Consider the following 25636-nt stretch of genomic DNA (forward strand, 5'->3'; position numbering starts at 1 on the left):
CAAACTGATGCAGGCTGCTGCAGGTAATGCCTCAAACTGGAGGTATCCCACAAGCAAAGATAAGCCAACCTGGCCTTGCACTGACCCTCCCCCCCTATGACACAATAAAGCAGAGAAGTGTGCCGCTGCAGTGTGGACCAATTACTCCTGTTTCAAATGGTTAAGAATCAACACCAGCACCAGCTCATACCACATTGTAGGTTTTCCAAAGCGTATATATTATTAACAAGACTTGTTTACTATGGTAAACTTAGGTAAAACTAACCGCTCAATTCGATGAAGGGTCACAGGGAAGCTGGACCCTATCCCAGCAGTCCTTGGGCAAAAGAGGGCTACACAGAGACAAACAACCACTCACACTCACTCCTAGAGGCAATTTAGAGTACCCAATGAACATAACATGCATGTCTTTTGACAGAGAGTCCAGAGGCATACACGAGGAGAACATGCAAACAGAAAGGCGACTGACCAAACCTCGCCGAGGATCAAACATGTGACCTTCTTGCTTTGAGACCACAGTGCTAACCACTATACCACTGTGCAGCCCAATTTCAAGTAAGAAACACTAAAATATCTTCTTCCGCCGTTATTCATACTAAATGACAGCTAGAGATACCAATAACCTTCCATTACCTTAATGGGTCTTCACCTTAACAGCAGTGGGGTTTTCGCCCTTTGAGATACATGATAAGCTTATCCTGCGTCAAGAGTAGCTTTCATTTTACCTTTCCTGACAAAAACGTGAATTTCTTCACTCAGTCTCAATCAGCTTGTTGGTCTTATTGCAGGTTGGTTGACTTTTAGCTTTCTGAACACATAACATATTTCACAAAAACATGTGAACTCAGTGTTCCTATCATTCCTTCATTCATTCACCTGTTGCTGAAATGTCCAGAACACCTCCAGGAAACCTCCCGAAGGCATCCTGACTAGATGTTTGGATTGCTCTAACTCAGTATTTTTTTTATTTAGAGGGACACAGACTATGTCATGTCTGCTGAGATTAAACCAGAAGCAAAATTCAGACAGTGAAACTGATGGACACTCAGGGAAGTTGAATATTCTGACATTGCAGCGTAACTCCAGCAACACCAACAGACTTACATGCATTTTACTAGCAAACATCACTAAAAGAGAAAAACCTCTTCTTCTGTGATGCTGTTTGGGTTTCTCTCTTCAGGCTCCATGTTAAGGATCCTCAACTGAACAGCTTATCATCAGTGTTTATGTTCATTTGAGCCCTTGGCACCTGAAAAATGGACATCAATGGTCGTGACTCCTTTTTTGTTCAACCCTTTGTATTTCATCTTAAACCTTTGGTTTTAATTGCATTTTATCTTTTCAGGTAAATCTTCTGTGACTATTTACAGAAAAACTGTCACTTTCCAAATGTAAATTGGAGAAATTATTATGGGATTATTGGTAACAGCTCTATTAAAATGTTCCCATCAGAGTCACTGTTAAATATTCTCACCAAAACATACATGTGTAACCTTGTTTGCTCATGATTCATGTTATTGTTGCCATTTTAAATTCTCTGCACAGCATATTTTTGGCTAAATATAGCAATACAGGAACAAAAACAGACTGTTTGGCAGAAAAGTCCTAATCTGATGAAAAAATAAAAAGCTCACCATGATGGTCACAAGAGCATAAATCTTTCTTTTCACATGTAATTCTTGAGTAAGTCCAAGCATTGATTCACTTTGTCTCATCTTTCTGCTTCAAGCTTAAACATTTTGTAATACTGCAGTTTCCAGTACTCGCTGAAATATGCATGTCAGCAAAAAACCCACAAAAACAAACTGAACTAAATGTTTTAAAGAATTTAGTGAATTTATTTGACCAGTTGAATTGTATTAATTTGCATAATTTGTTTGTAATAATGCTTTTTGTGTGCATGTATAAATTGTTCCACCCCTGCAAGGAATAAGCCGGTTGTATCAATATTAACTATCAAACTTGGCAGGAAATGATCATTTCCTGACTTTCTCCCATGTCTTTCTCCCAAGACTGAAAATGATTTTTCCAATATTTTTCTTTGCCGACATGCAGGAATCTTGTAACACAGATTAGTTTTTCAGTCAATTTGGAGAGAAAAAAAGGATTAAAACTCAAGCCACAAGTTAGTGATGTCATCTTCATTTCACATATTTTGTTTCCAAACAAAAATAGTCACCTCCAAACTGCTTAAAAAAAAACAAAAACAAGAAGCTAATCAGCCCTTAAAATTGCATTTTTGCCATTTTATCTCCTTTGTAGAAGCATTTTAATTATCTTGCACCATGTTCTCCCTTTTTCATTTGTTTGCTAACTAATGTCAAAAGAGTAGGCATTCATGTGCTGTTGCCCACCTTCTCTGCTCAGCTATGAAATGTTTTTTGGCAATAATATCAACCCCTTTTCCATGACATTCCATGTGATAAAATGCATACTAGTTTCAAGCTTTAGATTCAAGTTGATTTGAAACCCCTTGTGAACAACAGATGTGGTGTAAACTGGATGCTGAATCCTCATGTTAACCTTTAAATAGAGCAGGACAGAGAGAAAAGCAGAGTTGTTCATTCAACAAACTGAAGCGGAGTTGAATCATTGTCAACCAAGATGAATGATCAGTCGTAACTTCTTCAAGCAGAACACAATAGCATTCATTGTGCGGAACCCTTAAGTACAATTGGTTTCCAGTCTGATCGTAGTATCGGCTAAACGTGATCAAAGGGAAGATTTGAGAGGCTTTGTTGATAGATGTCAAATGGGTGAAACGTGAGGCGCTCAGCAACACCGAGCGAGGACGTCAGAGCGGTTGGAAGCATTGTTAGTTTATTTGTTGGGATCTAAACGGATGTTTGGAGTCGGTGCAGGTAGTGTTGATCAAAGCGGTCAGGTGAAGCGGCTGTTGTGTCGCATGAAGAATCGGATAGAAAGAAAAAAATGCCGCTCTGACTTCATTAGTGGCATTTCTTGGAGTATTGTTCTCACTCTCTGGCACCGGACTCTGCAGACCCCAGTCTTTTTTTATGACTCAAGTTTTGTGACTGGAAAAGATCTTCATTCCTTGATCTGTACAACAGAACAAAAATAATAACTATAAACTTTATCAAAGTGAGGAAAAAGAAATAATACAATCTAAGATGCAAAAGGAGAAAAGTTTAAAATACTAGTCCATTTCATTCAAAAGATCCTTAAAATTTACATATTTCATCTGAAAAGACAGATGCATTTTACCTCTGTGACGACCCCTGCAGCAATGGTGGAGCCTACATATCGCAGCATGAAGCGTCCCAGCTCTTTGTAATCCTTGTACAGCTCTAAAGACACCGGCCTCTGAGTCTGGATCTCCACAATAGCGTTCATACCCTTACTCAAACACCTTAACAGGAAAAAGACACAGCAGATGAACAATATACACCTGTCTGCAGTTTCATTTCCTTGATCATCATCTTACTTTAAGGTATTGTTTCCACTTGAAAAAAGGACTCGTATTAAAGGAACATATGGAGGCCCCAGAAAGAAATGCGGGGGTTTATTTCTATGTAATTTGCTGTAACAGGAGTCCGGAGAAAAAAAAAATCCTAATGTGTGCATTCATTATACAACATGAAGTGCAATGAAGTTCTTCCAAAAACTTACTTTGGTTTCTTCTTGAGGACTTCGCCGCTGCTCTTATGCAGAACACTAATAAGTTTCCTAATGGTGGCCGGCTCACTGACAGTCTGGTAATGCAACAGCACCTACAGCAAGCACACACACATCTAATAACACCGCACAAACTCTCCAGAGCTGCACAAATTCCACAGTCGAGTTGGCAATAAACTGCATCTGATGCATTTTGGGCTTGTTTTACTGTATTTCTAAGAAAAACCCACTTGCTGCAAAAAGCCTTTAGACCAGAAGAGTCTGCCCATTACAAAAAATATTTTCTTTTTTTGTTTTTCATTCCATTCATTATGTAGTATCCATGTCCTCTAAATGTGAACCAAAACTGGCATTGGAAAGGTGGCTTCTGATTTCAGAAGCCGACTGGATTTGATAATATGATTTCTTTTTTTTTTTTTTTTTTAAATCAAAAAGTCCCAATTTGACCCTGCATAAAAATAAGCAGATATAGAAAATTAATTGAATGGACTGGCCCCAATCAGATTTGACTGCTGATATAATTCAATATCGTTCGGAAATATTTTTATTGCACAACCAATGTGGGCTACATTTGACAGAGAAATAACTAGAGACGGATGTTGTGTGAGACAAGCATGGATAAAGTCTCTCATATCTACAGAAAAAGCATTTGAGAGCTTAATCCTTTAACTTTTTGCAAATATCTAAAACAATTCAATCCTTAAAAGGTGCTTATATTAAACATATCAAAAGATTGTTGGCTCTTACTGGAAAGCCTTGTGTGACTGGGACCTCAATATTGAAGAGGAGGATTCTGGCTTTGAATCGAGTACAGACTCGAATGGGCTCCTTGGGATCACAGAACACACACCCCACACTGAAAGGAAGCATGTGTGATCAGTGTGGAAATCTGTCATATATGCACATTGTCAAACTGCAGATTATGTTACGTGCTGGAGACCAGATGTATACTGGTGTTACATTAAACATACAATTTCAAGTAATAAAAGAATTTACTACTATGTCACTGGCTTACTTAATCTTGATGATGTCCATTCCAGTGACTGTGAGGCTGACATGGTCTCCTGCTGCAGCCCAGTCCAGAGCCTCATCATGAAGAGTAATTCCTGCAGTGTAGAGGAGGAATGTAACTCAACCAGCGAGCACAGGATGGCAGTGTTTATCACCGCCTCACACACAAATGCAGGTGGACTTTAGGTTGACTTCATAAAACAGTGAGTTTGTATCAGACATGGGCCCTATTTTTGCTTTTATTATGCTCGTCACTGCTTACAAGAGGCTTTTCCTTCAGTCATAGAAATGTGTGAAAATAAATTAAAAAGGTCAGTTCTCTGTTGCAATCCAACAACAAAAATCTCAATATAAGAAATGTGGTTTCAGACACACAAAATAAGTTTTACTATGTAAAAGTAAAAACTTAAGTATCAGAAATGGGCCAGAATTTAAGCCTACCATACCTTTCACAGTGCAAGTTTCATTGGGAGGTATTGCCAGTATTCTGTCTCCTGTCTGAATATACCCAGCCTCAATCTTCCCTGTAACACAGAAGCCTGAACCCTGGTCTGAAGAGAGAAAAAAAAAATCCACATTATTCCAGAAACTAAAGGAGATAAGAAGAGTAGACATTAACACAATTTCATGTGTGCAGAGCTGGACTTTACCTTTAAACACATCTGAAACGCACAGCCTGAAAGGTTTGTCTACAGACCTTTGAGGTGCTTTGAATGCATCTTAAAGAGGGGAAAAACAGGAAACATGTAGAAGAAAAGGAAGTACACAGTCAGTAAGTGGGTACATATGTGATGTCTGATGATCAGTGATTATTTTCTCTGGTACTGGACTGCTCAGCACTTTCATAATCAGGAAACAGTCAAAAGAGTACACATAACTGCAGAAACACAAATCAGTGTTGAACCTGGATGTTCTTCATGCCATTGTCAGAGTTTTAATAAACTCTGCTGTCAGCTTGCATGCAAACCAACTTACTGGTCTAAATTTAAAACTCTGATGCTCTTTCACTCTTCTCGAGACGGATCAGTTTCTGTACTATAGAGGCTGTTTCACTGATGCATTTAGGATATGGTCATCTGTGCCACACCACTGCTGAACTCTTCTTTATTTTATACTTTAAACTCGTCACAATTGCTAATATTATTGCTTCTCTGCCTTTGAAAATCATTTACAGCTTTCTTCGTCTGCGGACGATACTTTAGAACAGCTTTGTGCTCGAATGTGCTGTTAATAAAGTTGCCTCGCTTTAGTTCACAACTGAAACGTGTATAAACAGCCGAAACCAATGCTGTTACAGTACATTAGAGGAAACCTCATTAAGCAATCCTTTGGCATTTGCATGCTAAGAGATGGCATGCTGACAGTTTCAGTAATTCATGACTAAATATTTTTTAAGTAACAGGTGACAGCGAGGTAAAGCATTTACTTTAATTTACTTTAGGAAAATTTAACTGCTTCAGTATAGAGATTTTTAGATTTTAAAGTCCATGCTTAAGGAATTTTGAATCCAGTGATCACCTGTTGCTACAGTGATGCTTTCTGGTGCCACTTACTTCAGGATAAACTTTAGAACGAGCACATCTTGCTACAATGATTTTAAACTAAAGGTTGATTTTCATTTTGTAAAGTTAGTTAAGCTATATTTTAGCATAATAATGGTGCGATCAGCTTGGGGAAAAAAAGTAGAGTGACTTATGTGTAATCACAACATTGCAGCTTGCAAGCTTTAAAATTGAATCCTTGTATATTGTCAAACAGCAAAATCAGCTTCTGATACACTTCTGTCTGAGTATATTACCAATCTGCTCCAGTAAACTGGGTCCAAAATACCAGGAGGTGAGTTCTGACACTGAACTCCTGGTGACGAGGTTTTCTCCTGACAGGCCACTGGTGGGGATGTAGAAAACATCAGAGTCCTGGGAAGGAATTTTAAAAAAGGACAAACATGGAAAAAGAATAGGGTCGGAGTAAAAATTAACAATGCTAACATAAATGCTAGAAAAATCTCAAGTGTCTGTCCAGAAAATACCTTAAATCCAGCCTGCTTTAGAAACTGCCCAAGCTTTGAGATGATTTCTTTAAAACGGTCTTGTTGCCAGCTTACCTGATTTGGTGGAAACATAAATAAGAAGAAAGTTTCCCCTTCAGTAAAACATTGAAATGAAATTGCGTCAGCAACATAACTGATTACAGGAAACAAAAACACCACAACAATCACAAACAGTACACAAAAGCTGTTTTTTCTACTGATGCCAACAGCTGAGGTGGAAAGTATACTGACATGGAAAGGCTAAGAAGAACCCATGGACAGATGCACAAAAGCAGGAACACAATCCTCTTTAAAACAGTGACTGCAGAACACTGGTTAAAAAAAAAAGTTCAATATTCTGATATTCTCCTGTAGAAAAAGTAAGGACATTTTTTATGTCAGAAGATACTACTGGTACTTCATACAAAACTAACTAAATAAATAATAATGAAATAAAATTGTCAAAATGTAGCAGATGATCTGAAAAAAAAACCCTTCTAATGTGCTGTTACACTGAATAGAAGATCTAACCTGGTCCATCTTGTTGACGGCTACAGCCAGCTGAGTAACGCCCAGCGACCGCACCAGCAAAGCATGCTCTCTGGTCTGACCGCCTGCCTCGAAGCCTGCTTCAAACTCTCCTCTGCTGGCATCCACCACAAGCACTGCAACATCAGCCTGCAGGAAGAAGTAAAATAACATGAGTCAGGACATGAGAATGGTAATCCCAAATCCACCAAATCAACTTCAGTAATTCCAACTAGCTGTGAGACACTTTCAAGAAACAAAAATATATAATAAATCTTGATATCTTGAAAAGTCGACAGAAGATGATAGCAGCATATAATCTTTTGAAAACTGTGGAGTTGTGAAGGTTTTAGAAAAATGGGCTTCATTGTAAAACAGCAAGGACTATGATTATCCCACCATCTGCAGTGTATAATATCAAACGATTGAGATTCAGAAGGAATCTCTGTATGAATGGGATAAGGCCAAAGGTCAAAACTGGATGTTTGGGATCTTTGGACCCTCATGCAGCTCTGAATTTAAAACAGATATGATTCTCAACTAATATCACTACAGGAACACTTCCTCTTCACTGCCTCTTCACTGTCTCATAATACATTGTACAATTGACAAATGCAAGTTAAATCTCTCTTGTGCAAAGAAAGAAACCTATGTGAACGCATTCCAGAAAGGATTTTCTCTGGGCTGAAAGTTATTGGAAACGGTCTGAGACAAAGTGGAAACCTAATCTGTGCCCGAACAAATCAAAAATTAAAATTCTTTTAGGAAACAATGGACATCACCCAGCATGTTATGCACAGTTTAAAAGCATAGACCTAACACATTTCCATCAATGCTGATAAGTATGTCAAGGTTTTAAAGCAACATCTGCTCCCATCCAGACAATGGGTCCTTCAGAAGGGACCTTGCAGATTTCAGCTAGATAACGCTAAACTACATACTGCAGGACTATCATGCAGCTAGAATCCTGCATCAGACAAGAAAAGGACAATATTCCTCGGTCTAAACTCCAGTAACTGATCTGCTTATAGCCAGATGTTTACTGTCCAAACTTTTTTCTTTTTTTGTAAATGCGGCTACCATCAAATTCAAAATGAGCAGGTATTTTCTATGAAAAAGTAAAATGTTCGAGTTTGAGATTTGCAAATTATTGCATTCTGTATTTATTATTTATCATCCCATTTTGTTACAATTGGGTTTATATTTTAAGTGCAATGTCAGATCCGTCAAATGGAGACATGTTCTAAGAGGGTGACTTGAAAAGCAAAAAAAGGAACCAAATTAACAAATCATTTTGGTGTAAAAGTAGAAAATACTAAACAGTATTTTATTAAAAATTATGGACAACTATGCACGCTACTCTATATAATGTGAGATTAAAGCATCCTGTGAAGCTTACACATCACAAAGTTGTCGTGACTAAGGGGTTTGTCTACAACAGAAACCCCTTAGTCACAAAGTGAGAGGGTTGAACGTGAGGACAGTCATATGGTAAAAAGAGAAATTACACAGGCTCCCCAAAAGAGAAACAGACAAACACACCCATGCCTAGAACATTTGCCTTGTGATACCACCACCCAAAACCACAAAGTAAAATTACGCTGGAAGGTGGGGCAAGATGTCGGTGCGATGAGCAGACAGGGGGGAAAGAACCGTTTTAATCTAAAGGCTTGATTCATCAGACAAGGGATCAATAAGTAACATTTTAGATGGCCGAGACGGTTTTGTAGCTGACTAATGTCGCCAAAAATGTTGGAAAATTAGCTGGAAATTTTTCATCATACTAGAAGAAAGTTTGGTGATTTACAAACAAATGCTTTTTTTTTTTATGCCGAAATAATCAAAAACTATCAAATTTACCCACCTGAGATTGACTGAAGACTTTGAATGTTATGTAAATAGCCGTATCATTTTTAAGTTTTAACCAACCTCATTTTAATAAGAATCCGATTTTTGAGCTGTATCCTGACAGATTCTTGTTTTTCATTACATTTTAAACACAGTGGTTCACTGTTGTGTTTCTTTCACTTGACTTCAAATTCATCACATTTTGTAACCCGTAGACCAGCTGTTTCCAAAGTCAGTCCTCAAAGGCCGATGCCCTGCAGCTTTTAGATGTTTCTTACAGCAGCACACCTAAATCAGATTAATGCTTGGGCAGAACTTGACAAGAGGCTGCTGAGGAAAGCCATTTCATTTCAATCATGTGTCGTGGAAACATCTAAAACCTGAGCTGAACAAATTTTCCCAATTTTCACCAGTAGCAGTTTTCCACTGGTTTGATTTTTATGTAGTGTGCAGGTGGCTGGAAGAGTTTTTTAAGATGCACCTGTGCGGCTCCGGTGATCATGTTGGGAATGAAGTCTTTGTGGCCTGGTGCATCCATCAGAGTCACTACCTTGGAGTTTGTCTCAAACTTTGTCATGCCCACATCCATCGTCACGCCTCTGGAGGAAAACACAAATGAAACCCAAAATGTTTTTTTGGGGTTTTTTTTTGTTTGTTTTTTTTTTTTAATAGGAATGGACATGCACGATTTAAACTGTAAAAACTGTCAACAGGACAGCCGTCCTGGTGCACAGAGCGGCCTCGAAGTCTTAAAATGTAATGTACACCCTGTCAATTTCTGCTCAATAGCAACATCCCTGAAAGGGTGTGGCTCCACAATATTACGCCTCAGAACCTGCTGATAAGTGTATATGTAATCCCACCCAAGTCACTTTCTGTTTCTGCCATATTTCGCTTCCGTTTCACACTGTTAACAACAACAAAGAGACATTTTCAGCAACACATTGTCCATGAATGTTATCTTAAAACAGTGGTTCCCAAACTTGGGAACCACTTGGGAACATTAAACATCATAGCAGAAGAATGGACGATAATACTGGTACAATTTTAACTATAGTGAGCCACAATGCCACCAATAAACAAATGACATATTTCTTAGTATGTTTCTTTGGTTCATGGGGTGGGAGCAGGGGGCTTGACATTATTCTCTTTGATGAAATGGGGGCCATGCAGAGCAAAATCAGGTCTATGCAAGAAAGATACTTTTAATGAACAAGTCTTCACTTTTCAGTAACAACATTCAATTTGACCATCTTTTATTTTAGCCATCAACATGGACATGGCATATGAAGATACATGCTCTTTTTAATGACCAACTGTACCTGTCTCTTTCCTCTCCAGTTTCATCCAGAACCCAGGCATAAGCGAAGGAGGCTTTTCCTGCCTTTTTTGACTCCTGCTCATACTTGTGCATGGTGCGTTTGTTGACGTTACCCAGCAGGTAAAGCAGGTGACCCATCAGTGTGCTCTTACCTGCATCCACATGGCCTGCAGAGGAAGAGAAACCAATGTGATGAAGTCAAGGAACAGAGGAAGGAGCAGATAAAATGTTCCCTGGAGGAGGAGTAGAGTTAAGGACACTGAGGAGGGATGGGTGAGAGGGTGAGGACAGATAAAGAAAAGAGGAAGAATGTGCTTAGAATGATAAGACAGGTAGGAGAGAAGATAAAACATGGCAAAGGGAAACCCCAGATGGGACAGGAAACAACTAGCATTGCGCAAGTTGAGGAAGGTAGACAGAAATGGGAACAAAGATGGAAGGTAACCGGGGGAGGGGTGAGCATGGTAACACAAAAAGTTTCATACACTGTGGGAAACTAGAATCATCTGCACTTCTGAAACTATCAAGTCACCTTTTCTGGTGTAACTGAGAATGAAAGAATATGATTGAGCAACTGCGCTGGTCTGAAGTTTGACTCACTTACTGCCAGGACTTTCTTTGACATGCAAACCAAACAAGGACATCAAAAAAGGAACTTAAACATGATTTACTGCCCATTTGTAACTGGCTCTAGAAGATAGTGGCCGTTCCAAGAATATGTAGGGGAATACCTAACAAACCAAGCCAAGAAGGACAGCTGTGAAATAAGCACTGAAGCAAGCACTGCTTTTGCTGCTAATTTGTGCAAAAACATCATTACGATTAAACATAATCATAAAGTTTTATGTTAATGTAACTGTAAGTGGCTTAGCGCAGTGTATTTGCATCTTACCTATAACTACCAAATTTAATAGAGGTTTCCCTCCTTGTCTCTTCTCCAGCTCTGCCTGGATGTTGATCGCCTGCCTTGCCTTCCCAGAAGAGCGGCCAGGAGTGGGACCAGCGGGGGGTTCATCCCCGTTTGATCCTTTAGATGGAGTCTCTGGCCGTTTAGAAGCCTCAGGAGCAGCAGAAACATTTTCAGGGCTGCCGACTCGACGTACAGCAGTGTTTACTACGTCGTTCTCCCCTGAGCTGAGGAGAGTTCAATCAAAATGAAAGACAGAGGGCAATGGGGCAACAGGTTATTATCGTCACAATCCAACTTTGCCAGTAGTTGAACCATTTATAGAGATTCATTATTTTGTTTATAGTTTTAAAAAAAAAGTGCCAGCATAACAACACAAGGGATTTAGATACCTGGGAACGTCAAAGCCCATGGTCTGCTTCTTTCCAGAGATGGTCATTCGGGCCACTTTGGGTACCACTTCAGAGTCCAGTTTGTGAGAGCCATCTCTGCTTTTAGCTAAGAGAGCAACGAACAAAGAAGCAAAGTGTCCATGACTCACAGCAACAACAAATTCAAAAAAAGAGAGTACATGTCACTTTAGAAGTTACTTTAACTACATGATGAATAAAATATATTCCAGTGTGTTCAGTGACTAGGACTGCTGTGTTTAGAAGTTAGTCGGTGCAGGAGCCTCATATTCACTATTTCTCCAAATATATATATATATATATATATATATATATGACTTTCTGTGTAACTTTGCAGCACCATGTGATTTAAAACAGCAATATATTAAATAAGTAGAAAGCTTAGTCATGTATATCCCTGTGCTGTTCAGAGATGGAGATGATAACAACTGTACCGGTCACAGTTGCACATCGATGTGTAAAGTATCTTTATTTGAAAAGGAGGAGAGTGCACAATGCAACCTGCTGCACTTTGCTCATCTCCTCTATCTGATTGGAAGCTCATATTCTGCAACAGTGAGACTTGCTGAGGTCACCGCTTTGTCATCCCAGTCCCAAATGGCCACAGGTCTCAGTCATATCAACCTGTTTCTGATTCATTTAGATGGGGCTGTACAGCCAAGCCTAAAGCAAACTCTGTGCATGTGTGTGTGCGTGTATATATGCATCTGGCATCCTGGCTCAGAAAGGGTTAATTTCAGAAGTGGCCGTTGCCTCCCGTCTCCACGTAAATAGATCAGTGTGACACAGCGTTTCACAGAATGAATCTTTTGAAAAGGTGTCGCATCAGCAAGTGCAGAGCCGGAGGTGAATGCATGTCTTTTCGCGCATATTCTCGCATTGCTGAAAGAAATGTCGAGAAAGGTTGATAATCAAAAGATTATCTGTAAACTGTTCATTATACGCCAGTTTTACTTTTATTCTTTCGGATTGTGTTAAAATGTCAAAACAAAACCAAACTCCCACACAATGTCCTAGAAAAAGTGATCCTTTGAAGTATTTTTTTTTTATCTTGTATATTCAATTAAATCATACTACTTTTATGAGCCCCTGCATGTTTAGTGCAATTTAATCATCAGAGAAAATACCCTGAGGGAAAATGAGAGGAAAGAGGCGCGATTCAACAGAATATTAATGGACTTTCTCTAACCAACTATTCTCTGAATGACTAGCCCAGCATTAAAGAAAAAGTCCCTGACACTCTGACACAGTGATATACAAGTCACACTGCTCTGCTTTCTGATGAGACTTCTTTTCCTTCTAAAGCAGACATTCACACGTTGTTCATTCCCGCATACATATCCATATCTGGTCAGAACGTAGAAATGTTAAAATCCCAAACTAAAAAGCATATATTAGGATTAGAAACTGTAACCTGTATATATAAGAATGCAATGGAGAAATCTTCTTGGCAAGTTGCATCATAATTTAACTGCTCATGTAAGTTTTTTAGAGGATGTTTTCAAACAAAAGATTAATCTCTGTCATTTTTTTATCCAACTCATTTGCTCTTCAGTAACAAGCAACATGAGATGGCAAGAGAGCTCTCTGGGGAATTTCAGATCTTCCAGAAGCCAGGGGCTTTTCTTGTCCCCATTTGGTAACACATAAGTTTCTACCACCTGCATCAAAAAAGACACCACCTGTACCTCCGTCACTTAAATGGAAGCATCAGATATTTAAGAGAGGAAACAAACGGATGCACGGAATAACATTCATTTTAAGATTAGCTAATTCAACTCCTGAATCACATTAAAAAAAAATCAATAGACAGCTCTTTATTATACTCCAATAACCTTACTTACAATAGTAAAAGCAGAAAACATTCCCTTTTCTTCACTAACTGACATGCTGCTCTGTGAAAACCAGATAATACTTTTGAAAATAACTTAACCTGCAAGGTTTTCTTTATTTTTTATTTTAACTTGCCTAAAGGCAGCATTAACTGCTGGGTAACGTGAAAACAGCAAGCCAGTCCAATCAGGTTTTAAGGCTCAGAACAGGATCTCTTCACACTGTTTGGACTGCAAGGTAAACATTTGGCATGTTACCATCCAGGATTTCTCCAGAATAAGGATTTCTTGCTGTTGCTTAAAATGAGTGAGTCATTTGTACACCTTGGCCTGAAGCCCAGCTGAGCAAAATAAAAGGAGTCCGCCCAGGATGTGCAAACATTATGGCATCCCTCCCCCTGTCCGAATACACACACAAAAGCAAATTGAGATTTGGTAAAGGAGTGACCAAGTGATGAAAATGCCAGTGCTACTAACTCAAAAGAGCGATGAAAGGAAGGAAATTTACTAAGTGCCTTTAGTCCTCAGTATTAATTCTAAGAGCCTCAAATAAACTATAAATCGATGTGTTTTCAACTGGAGTTTTATTAGCTTGTACTTGAATCATTATAAAGCTTCTGGACTTTTTAGAATAAAAAGTACCTATATATAATATTTTCCACACTGCTTATTGTCATACTAAAAAGATAAAAGAATAAAACTATTTGAAAATGAAAAAGAATTACAGAGAAAGCACATTTGACTTCTTACCACTTGAGGCCGCTAAAGGCTTTAAAACAATAACAATGTTCCTCTTTTGAAGACCTGTCATAAAGAGAGAAACATGGAAGGAAAGAAAGGGAGAATATTTAAAATAACTAGAGTTTCAGTACAGATTCAACATACATTTTTCTGATTTCGTTAAAGCATATAAGTGCAGCTGCAAAACATTTTCACCAATAGAAAAAGAAAACATGTAACACGAACACGCATATATATCTTAAATATGAAAGATCATTTCAGCTTAAGGAGAATGAGACGAAATGCTTCTGATGTGACATTTATTTCTATTATAAACACAGGTTTTTGGAATTCTTGTGGTGAGCTACTTCAGCTGCAAAATAATGGTAATATGAATGAGCTAAACTGGGAATTCAGTTTCATTCATATTGAAAAATTGAAGACATGAATGAAAATGATAGCAAAGGAAATGAGACGGATGTCTGAGGGAAAAGCTCAGTGCAGGACCCATATGACCCTTCTCAGGATGAGTCACACATATATACACAAGATGGTACCACCACTGAACCTTTCATAAGCTTTCTCAACCTCCCCTACACCCACCTACTCAACAGGCAAAGCTTTTGAGTCATTAGCAACTCTAAATACTCATACCAACTAGGTTTTTAAGTTTCAAAACAGAACAACGATTAGACAAATGTTTCTGACCTCAAACATGGTAATGCACGAAGACACATTTTGGTCAATGTTGTTCACACACACACTCTTTAAAAAACTGTAAAAAAAAAAATTTTTTTAAAAATTTAAAAAAAATGTATTATGAAAATGTGACTGATTTATCTGTGACTCAACCGTGCATCAGATTTTCCACAAAAGACAAACCTAAAGACTCAGAAGCACAGTGATAAACAATTATTTACGCCCAGTCTATCAGCTATCAATATTTCCAACTGCCCACTGTGATGACGCCTTCAATTTTATTTTTTCAAAACCTTTCAATGACCAAATGACCAAAAAGGACAGTAGAATTACTCCTTTTGAATATCAATCTCCATATAACAAACTTACATGTACAGTGTGCAACTAATTTGGGTTTTTATTAGCAAAATCTAGCATTGCTTTCATAAATGCATATTTTATCAGAGTCAAGTCACAATAGCATCGGAATAAAAGCATTCTTGTAGCTTAAAATGAGTTATTAATAAAAACACAACAGAAGGCTGCCATGTTGAATCGTTATCTTTGAAGTGTCGCCGAAAGGAGGCAAACCTATTTGCCAAAGTGGGTCAAAGATTACTGTAAACCATTCAACTTCACCGAAATGGAGGACCATCCATACTCCTTACCCTGCGAGAGAGAGGACTTCTAAACAGACACGGAGGTTGCAGCTTTCTGCTGGACAGGTAAACTAATTCAATCTAAAAGTGAAGTGTATTTTGTTGTTATGTAAGAAGTCCAGCAACTACTTCATTCTCCCATTTGAGTCGGATAATTTACTGCTACTTACAGTGGAAAAGCTCCATTTTCAGTTGCTGTTACTCTTTACATAAATCAAGTTGGTGGGTGACCATGCGCTTCTTTCAGCTGCATTTTCCATGAACTTTTCCTGGTTTTTCATCATTTATTTCAGCTGATTTGTCATTACCTATTAGCAGTAGCTTGGTACCAAATAGATTTTTGTATACATGCTTGGAACTTATCTGCATAAGAAACAAAATGAAATTATGTATCATTCTAACTTACGGGACACCCCAACAAATGTATGTTGAAATTTTCACATTTGTGACTCTCCAGGACTTTGGTAGTGGTAATCATACGTTTAAACAGCGAGGCGCCAGAGAGTCACTCATTTGCTTGCAACCAGTTAGAATTACTCCCATCAAGTGGTGCACTAACACACTAGGGTCTTAAGTCAGTGAAAAATTGGGTTTGTGTTTGTTTTATGGGTCTGTTTGAAAATGTAATTAATGAAACTGCTAAAAAAAAAAACTATTATTAATGTCTGGCGTTATCTAGGTTGTGTTACTGATAAACAGGAATATGCACTGTACATTCTTCTCAATCTGTGATCCATCAGCTGTGTACCCTTGTAGTGTTTCAGTTGTTCCTGTTTGTTTCACTCATCGATAACAACTGGACAGGTTTTATAATTAATTCCGAGGTAAGCTTTATTAATCGGAAACTATTTATGGAGGTTGTTCCATTTGTTAAGTCAGAGTTTCCAAACTGTGGCTTGGGGAAAATAAAGATTTTTCCGCAAATGGAATGATGAAAAATGGCATTGCATGTACACAAATGTATTATATTACCAGAGCAACTTGAAATAGTAAGCAGCTCTCAATGCAGTTGTATATAAAGCTGTTGTTCAGCCATCCTTAATCAATGCTCACATAGAGAAATGTTTGTATGTCATTCAGTAAAGCATGATGACTAAATTTTAATATTATTCTTCACTGATGAAGGCAATGCTACACTAGATGGTCCAGGTGAATGGAGTTGTGCATCGTTGGTGGATGGCTACCGTGTTTTAAAAAGGCTACAAGGTGATGGAGAGACTTTATAGGCTAGAATAACGGGGAGTGCGATGATAGGCCTCTTTAGGGTGTCTGTGTATCAAAATGTCTGCAAAATATGTGCAGTTTCTAAATCACCATTTCCTGCCATATGATAAAAGGAAGAACTGTGGCTTCTGTAGAAAAGTACTTTTATAGGAAGACCACCCACCATCACATGATGCAAAAAATACCATTTAATCATTGGCTGCTATGGCCACACAGGGTGGCCACCATTGTCCTCTGACCGCAACCCAAATAAGAATCTGTGGAGCATCCTTAAAAGAAAGGTCTATAAGGGTTACCGGCAATATACCGCCAAACAAAAATTTGGGGAGCATTTTGGTATCTTCGAAGGAGATTCAGACAGAAAACATACAAGGAATTACAAGTTCAATGTAAGAGTTGTTAAAGTTTGGATGTGGCAAAGATTGTTTTGTTTAACATAATTTAATACTGCATAGAAGAATCTATGGGATGTGATGGACTACTTTAACACCTTCACTCAGTGGTCTGGTTTTTTTATATATAGAATTGGCATGGTAAAATTGCTTTCTTAAAACTAAAGCTGTCCATAAAACTATTTTTCTTTTTTTTTTTTTTTTTAAATCGTATGGTTTATAAACTCAGTTCTTCAAAAGATTGTTTGCTAAACAATGAGATAAAATGCTGATAAACATGGTAAATACATGTTAACATTTTTCATAGCAATAGAGAAAAATAAAAATAGCAACAAAGCCTTACATTCCTCACGTAGTTTTGCACCATTTCCCGCCTGTTTTGTACGCCAACCATTTGTTTCACAGCGTTTCACTTTTAATAATCAACTCTTATTTGTATCAATCTCCTGGACTTTAACATTTGTGGGTGTGCGGGTGCATTTTGGTTTTAAGACAAATAAAAAAAGAACATGAAGAAATGTAAAGGCAAGTTTTCAAGATTGCAGTAAAACTGTAAAACTCAAATCCCTAAGAGGTTGAAGACAAATTTTTCATTGTTTTGCTAAATGGCTTGAGTGACAAAAAGCCCAATATCACAAGTACATAAAAATACACTGACGTGTCAGAAAGCCACACTGATAAACTAAACATAAAAAGGGAGAAAAAACCCCTTCTTTTTAGCTTGAAGTCGTACAAATGTTTGATGACCCATTATAAAATAAAAAGAAATTCCAAACCTTGGTGGGTTGTTTAGGCATTCTGTGCCTGGAAATGTGTCATTTAATGAGCTGTTCAGATTTGCATTCTACGTGATTATCCAGCTTCATTCCTCCGCATCTCAACTGTCAATCACCCCATTGACACTTATCATTTGCTTGCACTTGGAAGTGGGAAACTAAAATGACGACATTTACTATTTTTGTTGCAGTTAACTTCGAATGTCATCTTAAGTTTAATAGATCACTTAAGAAGTACATGAGTAACTAATATTCCAGCAGCGCTTCAGCGTTTTATAACTTGGCATAAAATTCTGACTTCTATTCACGTTCCTTTTTTTAAATATATTTCTTTTTGCACCAGATGAAAGTTTAAAACTCCAATTCAATACAACCCCTGTACAAGTTGAGATGAAAATTGACAGATTAAAGACGTGACGGAAGAACTACACAAGTTTTCAATTCTGCTGTTCACCGGCCAGCAGCCTTTGGAGGTCTTGTCTCTGGCTCAGGTGGTCATTGTTAATGAGAAGAAAGGTTAAAAAGAAAAGTCATGTTTTAACAACTTGTGCCAGTTCAACATGTGACTGTGGTTAAAGGATAGATCTACAGCCAACCAGCTGTCCCAAGCTTGCACTGCAGAGATGGGAAGTTCAAGTATTTGTGAATAAAGTTGCCACTAAAGTAGTATTCTACCAATTTGTGTTCAAAGTACTTATACTATTTTCCGTATGCTTTCTCTTAACATCATAAGTTGCTCAGGTTATTGAGTAACGCAGATCTCAAAATAAGCAGACACTGAGGAAATGAGGGGCAGAGCAGGGCGATCACCTCACCTCATTCCCTTCAATTATCCACTTGGGGGAAAAAAAACTCATTAAGGAAAAGGAGTTATTGTACTGTTTGTGGTATTTTGACCAAACCAGATCAAAAAATCTCATTAGGACTTCCCTAAACCACATATGAATGTGAAAAGACTTTAAGAATATGGCTGACCTTGGACCCATGCAAAAATACATTTGAAATGTCTTAAAATGTTTTGTTTGTTTTTTCCATTTAAGTCAAGAACTTATTTTTTTGTGGTGCCTTTTTTCCTTAAACATAACACGGCACAACAAAGCAGCAGCTTTGATGGTGCAGAAGTCTCCATGCGTGTACTTTCTTTTGACCACTTGCTGTGACTACACTGGTATTTTCCAGAGTTGGCACCTCTTCACAACAAATAATGTTTGAGCAAAATGTATGCCTTGCAAAAATACAAATCAAGCCTATAAAGACACAAGAAGATCTGATCTGTCACAGCCTTTGTCGAAAGTTGAGAGACATGATCAGATTTTCCTACGTAGGTGGTGTAAGAGAGACACACAAAGTAAGATGATTGGCTGCAGTACTGAGTCGATGTGTGCTTGGGGTGACATTTTCTCCAAGAGTGCAGTTTCCTGTTCAAACCCACACAGTGACTCGCCTTCAGAGAAAAAGGACCGAGGACTGTGCTGCTGGACACACCCCCTTGTTTCTTCATTTTCAGGGAGAATAATCTAAAAAGCCTAGAGCATATCTTCAGACTTCAACATCTCCTATAAACTTCATTATTTCCAAACGTGGTTTTCTTGGGAATACACTCTCTCAACAAAAACCTGTTTGACATGTCATTACTGTAGCTATCTGCCCTTTGGTATGTATAATCCCCCCCCCCCCCCCCCCCCCAATCCACCACTGTCTGTTTGACAACCTGAGGGTCTAGTTCACTCAGATTACTGAACCTGCATAAAGTTTACACAAACCAGCAACTCTTCACCAAAAAGTGCATTCTTGTATTTTAAACAAGAGAAACAATGTGCAGGAAAAGTTGGCAGCAGCCTTTTTCTTGCCATTGTGACACCAAACTATACCAGTGTCCTGACAACATGAAGAAAGTTACTGGTTTTTTAAGTTAAAAGCTGCTGGTTAGGCTTTAACTGTAGAGCATGGTTTTTTTTTTAGGCTTTTTTTAAGCTTTTAGGTAGTTTTGTGTTTAATATCAAGTCTTTAACCTTCATTTCTTTAATGTCAATGTTGCCTATTTTGAACCAACACCAGTCATTTGTGGTAAAAATGTGAGAAATCTATGGAACACAGGCATCCTCTTGTCAAAATGCATACACTATGATACACAATGTGCAATTTGTATCATTCTTTCATCTCAAACCCTTAAATATTATTTTACTGGTTTATCCCCAAGAACTGGCCTCATCAAAGAACAAAAACATACCTAACTGTATAGTAAAGAGTGTATTACTGTTTTAACTCCTTACATAGAAGAAGACTCAAAACAGGTACTAAAACTGAAACACACAACCTAGAGAGGGGCACATTCACAATACATAAATTCAATCAACTTTATTTCAAAACTAATAAATTCATCTCTCGCAACGTGTTAGGATACACCCAGTCTAAATCAAACCATGTATGAATTACCATGACAACAGCTTTTTCTTTCATTTTAAAGGCATTTGTTTTGACTGATACATCAATTTTTGTTCAGTCTTGCATTGAAATTCAACTTTATTCTTATACTACTACTAAAAGCATTCATGTGTCTGTATGAATATGTATTTGTCTTTGTAAGCACTTCTGTGTGTGTGTGTGTGAGTGTATGTGTGTATGTGTGTGTGTGTGTGTGTGTTTCTGCATTCTTATTCTCTCATGGGAAAGTCTCCAGGTGTCCTCCGAACCAAAAAGTCAACCTCATGATCTCAAACGCAAGTAGCAGTAAACCAGTACAATGGTTAACTGATCCATATTCCAATAGATGCAGCACACCTGCAAACACAGTCAACCTCTTTTTTTCTTTTTCCTCTTTTGAAAGCTCAAACAACTAAGACAGGAAAAAAGAGGTTGCACCAAAAGAGAAATACTTTTTTTTCCTACTGTGCATTCATACAAAACTTAAAAAGCCATCTGGCCTTGAAGCATACAAAAATAAGATATCATTTTTAAAAAGCTACATAACATTAACTGAGCAGCGATTGTTAAAGCTGCCATTTTAAAATAACTTGAATTAACAACACAACCATGTTCATTTGGCTCTATAAAAAGAATAAACAGAATACTCTTTTGGGCAGCTCTCTAAGGAAGAATATCAGTCTATTGTACAGTTGGTCCCAAATGTTTCTTTTACTCAGTTCGCAGTGAAAGCAGGACAGTTAAAAAGGCTCAAAAGCACTGACGATTGTGCTGCATTTCTTTTGAGTTTTTAAGCTAAAGCAGATCCTCCTAAGCGTCTGGGTTTTTTATCCAAACCGATTTAGGTCAGTATTCCTCCAGTCTACCTTGTGAAAGCTTTCTTCTGATTAGCACGAACAATGTCGTCAGGTGAAGGCGTGTCAAAGCGGAAAGGAACGATTTGAAAATGTGATGCATGTTGCTCCTTAGATTTGTCCAGCGGCTTGCAAAGGATGGACCGGTAACCACTTCCTGTCCTCTGGTTTTTCATCTTTCCACTCAGTATATTTTTTCTCTTTGTTTGTTTTCTGTGGCTCTGAAATGACAAAGTGATCGCAAATACTGACGGTTTAGCAAAAACAGACAAATCCAGCCCCGCGGTTAGAAGATTCGGAGAAGACGGCAAAGGGAGGTCACATTCTAGCTGATGAGGACTTTCACCATGCGTCTGTGCCATTAGTGCACTCAAATCAATAGACTGGGACGTCTTCAATGACCTGGAGATTTGGTTGTGTGGCTTGTGGTGGAGCTCACACTTGGCCCTTCCTTCTGTAGTATTTTCTGCCAAAACATCAGTCATCTCTGGTTTTGCTGGTGAAAGGCGTGAAGTGAGGGTGCACTGTGACCCATTTGAGGTGGTTGAGGTTTTGCCTCTGTGTTCAGATGCCAAGTGTGACAAAGGGAGCAGCTCAGAGAGGCCAGGTGGTTGTTTCAGTGCATTTGCTTCAGACTCAGTGCTGACAGGCTGATGGGTGGCTGAGGAACTGTTGGTTTGATGCTGCAGGGCAAGCTGAGCCAATGAGACAGCCCCACCCAGTAAAGGGGGGGTGACGCTGGTAATGTTAGAAGATGACAGCATGTGTGCTGGTTTTTCAGTGCTTTGTGACCAAGTCTGAATTCCCCTGGTTTGGTGCTGTGAAGCAAGCTCAGACAGTGAGAGTGTTTGAGCGGACGGAGCCATTCTCTGACACTTCACAGAGGCCGAACTGCTACCAGAAGCTAGCAGGGTGTTACTCAGAATTGGGCTGCGGTTTGAGTGCTCCTGGATTAAATCAGCCAATGATGGACCTCCTTTGGGATCCGTCAGTGAGTGCTGATTGTTGTGCAGGACAGAACAGATACTCCCAAATCCAGGAGGAGCAGCCACCGTGGAGCTTGTTGTTGTTTTTGGGCTGCTTAGTGACAAATTACTGAGTGAAGCAGAAAGGATGGAGGAAGCAGGCATGTGCGTCGCTGAAGTCATATTTAAAGATGCTAGTGTTCCAAGACACAGACTGTTCTGATAAGACATAGTCGACAATGGTGAGCTTGATCCCATAGTTAAAGCACTTAATGAGGAAACGTCCAAAGATCCTTTCTCATCTACTTCTGTTTTACTCTTTTGCTGGTGCTCAGACAAGAGCTGAGCCAGACTGATACCACTGCCAGGACAAGCATTTGCACGGGGAAAATTCTGTTTTGCACAGCTGTTAATAACTGGCTCAGACTTATGTTGAGATAAAAGATCATTTAAGTGTGGTGCATTTGATACTCCGTCACATGGATTTATATGTGCTTTAAGGGTAATGTCTGTGTGAGCTGCAGACAAGCAGGCTCCTTACCTTACAAAAGCCAAGTGGAGTTGTCGGAGAGGAGGGATAAGAGAACCAGAGGGTGGAAGTCAGATGAGTCATACCAAAAAAAAAGGAAGAAGGCACTTTGTTAAGCATGTGCATAAAGTGAATGCATCGTCATTTAAATAATTTTGCACATCTCGGATGAGATAATGAGCAAACAGTGATAATTATTATCCAAAATCTTTTGTTCTCAAGGATCTTCTGCAAAAGCAAATTGATGACTAATTATTGGACATCTGAAATGCTAAATTGCTATTAATTGAGCAGCAATTCAACTGCAAAGTGAGAAGTTTTCTCAGCATACAGTCGACTAAAGTTAACAAGTTAGTTAAGACAGTTAACTAAATTCATACTTTAATCTGTTGTTTCCCTGGTCCAAAACAGAGGGTTGTTTTGTCGCATTCGATGAGCATTTAGAGAAACTCTTTGAATACAAAAAACATTCTCCCCACAAGTATTAACAATGAGACAATCTAAATAGTAGCTTTTTTTTTTTTAATTGTTCTGTTTCAATCCACTTCAGGCGTACCTTTCTCAGCCTCCAGCTTGGTTCTTTGTTGAAGCGGTGCCTTCTCCTGACTAACTCTAGCTACCGAAGCAATATCTTCAGCTGCACTTCTGGTAACTGGGGCTGTTTTAATCTCTTCGGAGAGTACTGCATCCAACGCCATGTGTGGGTCAAACCCATGTTTTATGGCCGCCTGGGTCAGGACAGAATCTGGTATTGCATCTCCCAGGACAGTCCGCATGTGGTCCAGGCAGGAATAGAGCTTGGCTAAAAAGTACAACCACCAAATTAGATTCAAAATAGACATAATAAATCCATATCATTAATATAGAAAACTACTGAGTCAATGCTACGTGTGTATTCAGAGAGTACATTTACAAACATAAATGTCAAAGGTGAAAGTCAATGTGCTAGTAAGTAGCATGTTGTTGATTCATCTTAATAACATTACCTTGATCAAGATGGTCAAGGTTGTGGTTGATGGTAGGGGACATCGGAACATCTTCATCTTCATATTCTTCCTCCTCTAAAGGCTCCTCCCTTGGTGCTTGTCTCTCTTGACGCGAGTAGATGAACTGATTTGCTTGATTTAAAAACAAGAGTATAAAATCTTAACCCAAAAAGTCTTGCAACAACATTGGACTTTTGCAGTTCCCACTGGAAAAGTTTCGGGTCTTTATGTGGTAATGGCTGACTATTCACTTGTAACATGCAATATTAACATGCACTAATCAGTGAAAATGAAAAATAAAAACAACATACTTTAATAATTCCAGATGGAAATTAACAAAGAAAGAAAACATGTCAAGTGACCAATGAATAGATGGTTATAATTGCAATGCTCTGTTGGTAAACATTAGATCCTGATGTTTATGTGCATGTTATTATAGCCAAGGAGTTCTCAATTTTGTCCTACAAGATCCGCAATCAAGCAGGTTTTGAACAAAATATTTATATTGCGCTTACTTATTGGTATCTTGTTGGATACCAATTGTTTGTTTTTTTTTGTTTTGTTTTTTTTAAGTAAAGGGAGATAAGAATATGAAACCAAGGCCCTTTCTATAAATGACTTCTGTTAAAGTATAGAAATACAGTACTCTGTATGGTTTTACACAGCTTTCAACTGTGAAATTCAAAAGCCGTGAATCAATCATACATTAAAAACCAACCTGTTGCTGGTGATATACAGTAGTCGTCATCAACAGACTGTCCATACATGTCATCATCTTCGAAGTCTGGGGGAATTAAAAATAAATAAATAAATAAACAAATAAAAACAGTTTTTTAGTGTCTGTTTTCTTTTTCAGATATGCAATTGTGTACAGAATGCAACTATAGTAGTAAGTCCTCTGTGACAGCTGTCATTTAGCCATACTAGCAATTGTTAAAAATAAAACAAGCAGAAGATTTTACGACATTTTACTTATTGTAAGTTATGATTTTAATAGCTTAGAATATTCTTAACCGATTTAATTCGGCCTAAAGTAAGTTTTATCGGAAAATAATACATTTATACGCCAGTGAATTTGTAAACTTGTAGCATTTCTGAAAAAAACGTTTGAGTTAGCAACTGCTAGCAGCTATACCATACACGTTTATGATTTTAAAAAATTATCTAGTGTATCTACTGAAACCGGGATTGTTATTGAAGTTTCGCTCAACACGGGCATAGTACTGTAATTTATCCTGTGCATGGTGCCAAATGACACGACAGCAACGTTATCTGGGCAGCTTTAGCGAGCAAGCGGTAGCTGCTAGCGCTACAACCAAGAACTGTAACTTCGGGGTTTGCGGCTAATGAGTTTAGCAGTATGAGGCCTTACAGCGATGTTTAAAAAGGAATGAGCTCCTGGGTAAAGTTATATACCTTCATCGTAGTTGTAACCTCGAACATTTCTGTGGCGAGACATTTTGCTTGTGTGTCCTCTCTCGACTCCGACGTAAATGTTATTTGGCTCACAAACATGTGTACCAACACCAGGCTGCCATTGAGGCTGCTGCTATGTGTGTCCCAGCAGGGGGGACGGCAGGTCTGATTTGATTTCGCAGCACCGCGTATACATAAATTAAACCAGATGTAAAACAGAATTTAATTGTTAGTTATTCAGTTGCATTACTAGACAGGAAATATTTAAGTAAATAAAATATTAAAACTGAAAACTTTAAGGGTGTTTCGTTCTGGTAATTTACTAACGTAACTTCCGGTTAAAGTCACGTCATTTCAGAGCGGTCTGGGATCAGTTTTCTGTCTCCCGTTTTCTTTGCAGCTCTTTCTAAAACTGACTCCAAGTCAGTTTATGCTTGCACACTTATAAACTGACGAATTTTGTACACGCAATCAACATCACCATGAAACTC

The 25636-nt window shown here is 38.4% G+C and overlaps 1 protein-coding gene across 3 annotated transcripts; it reads right to left on the minus strand.

The window, feature by feature from the left end:
- Positions 1–11: 11 nt before the first annotated feature.
- Positions 12–25285, minus strand: hbs1l (HBS1-like translational GTPase). 3 transcript variants are annotated; one of them, XM_079255459.1, is made up of 19 exons: positions 25146–25285; positions 24448–24513; positions 23730–23861; positions 23300–23545; positions 14273–14326; positions 11673–11778; positions 11266–11507; positions 10375–10540; positions 9534–9651; positions 7208–7354; positions 6677–6751; positions 6446–6563; positions 5298–5366; positions 5094–5198; positions 4652–4742; positions 4384–4492; positions 3631–3731; positions 3226–3370; positions 12–3060 (listed from the first exon to the last, which is right to left on the minus strand). In XM_079255459.1, exons 1-19 carry the CDS (start codon positions 25186–25188, stop codon positions 3049–3051), a joined length of 2145 nt encoding a protein of 714 aa, XP_079111585.1. In that variant the 5' UTR covers positions 25189–25285; the 3' UTR covers positions 12–3048. The 3 variants fall into 3 exon arrangements, with proteins under 3 accessions (XP_079111585.1, XP_079111586.1, XP_079111587.1); XM_079255460.1 differs by lacking the exon at positions 14273–14326 and having other exon boundaries at positions 14–3060; XM_079255461.1 differs by lacking the exons at positions 12–3060; positions 3226–3370; positions 3631–3731; ... (10 more) ...; positions 11673–11778; positions 14273–14326 and adding an exon at positions 20486–22750.
- Between the last annotated feature and the right edge of the window lie 351 nt (positions 25286–25636).

Source organism: Telmatherina bonti (assembly GCF_933228915.1).
Source record: "Telmatherina bonti genome assembly, chromosome: 16".
Lineage (NCBI taxonomy): Eukaryota > Metazoa > Chordata > Actinopteri > Atheriniformes > Telmatherinidae > Telmatherina > Telmatherina bonti.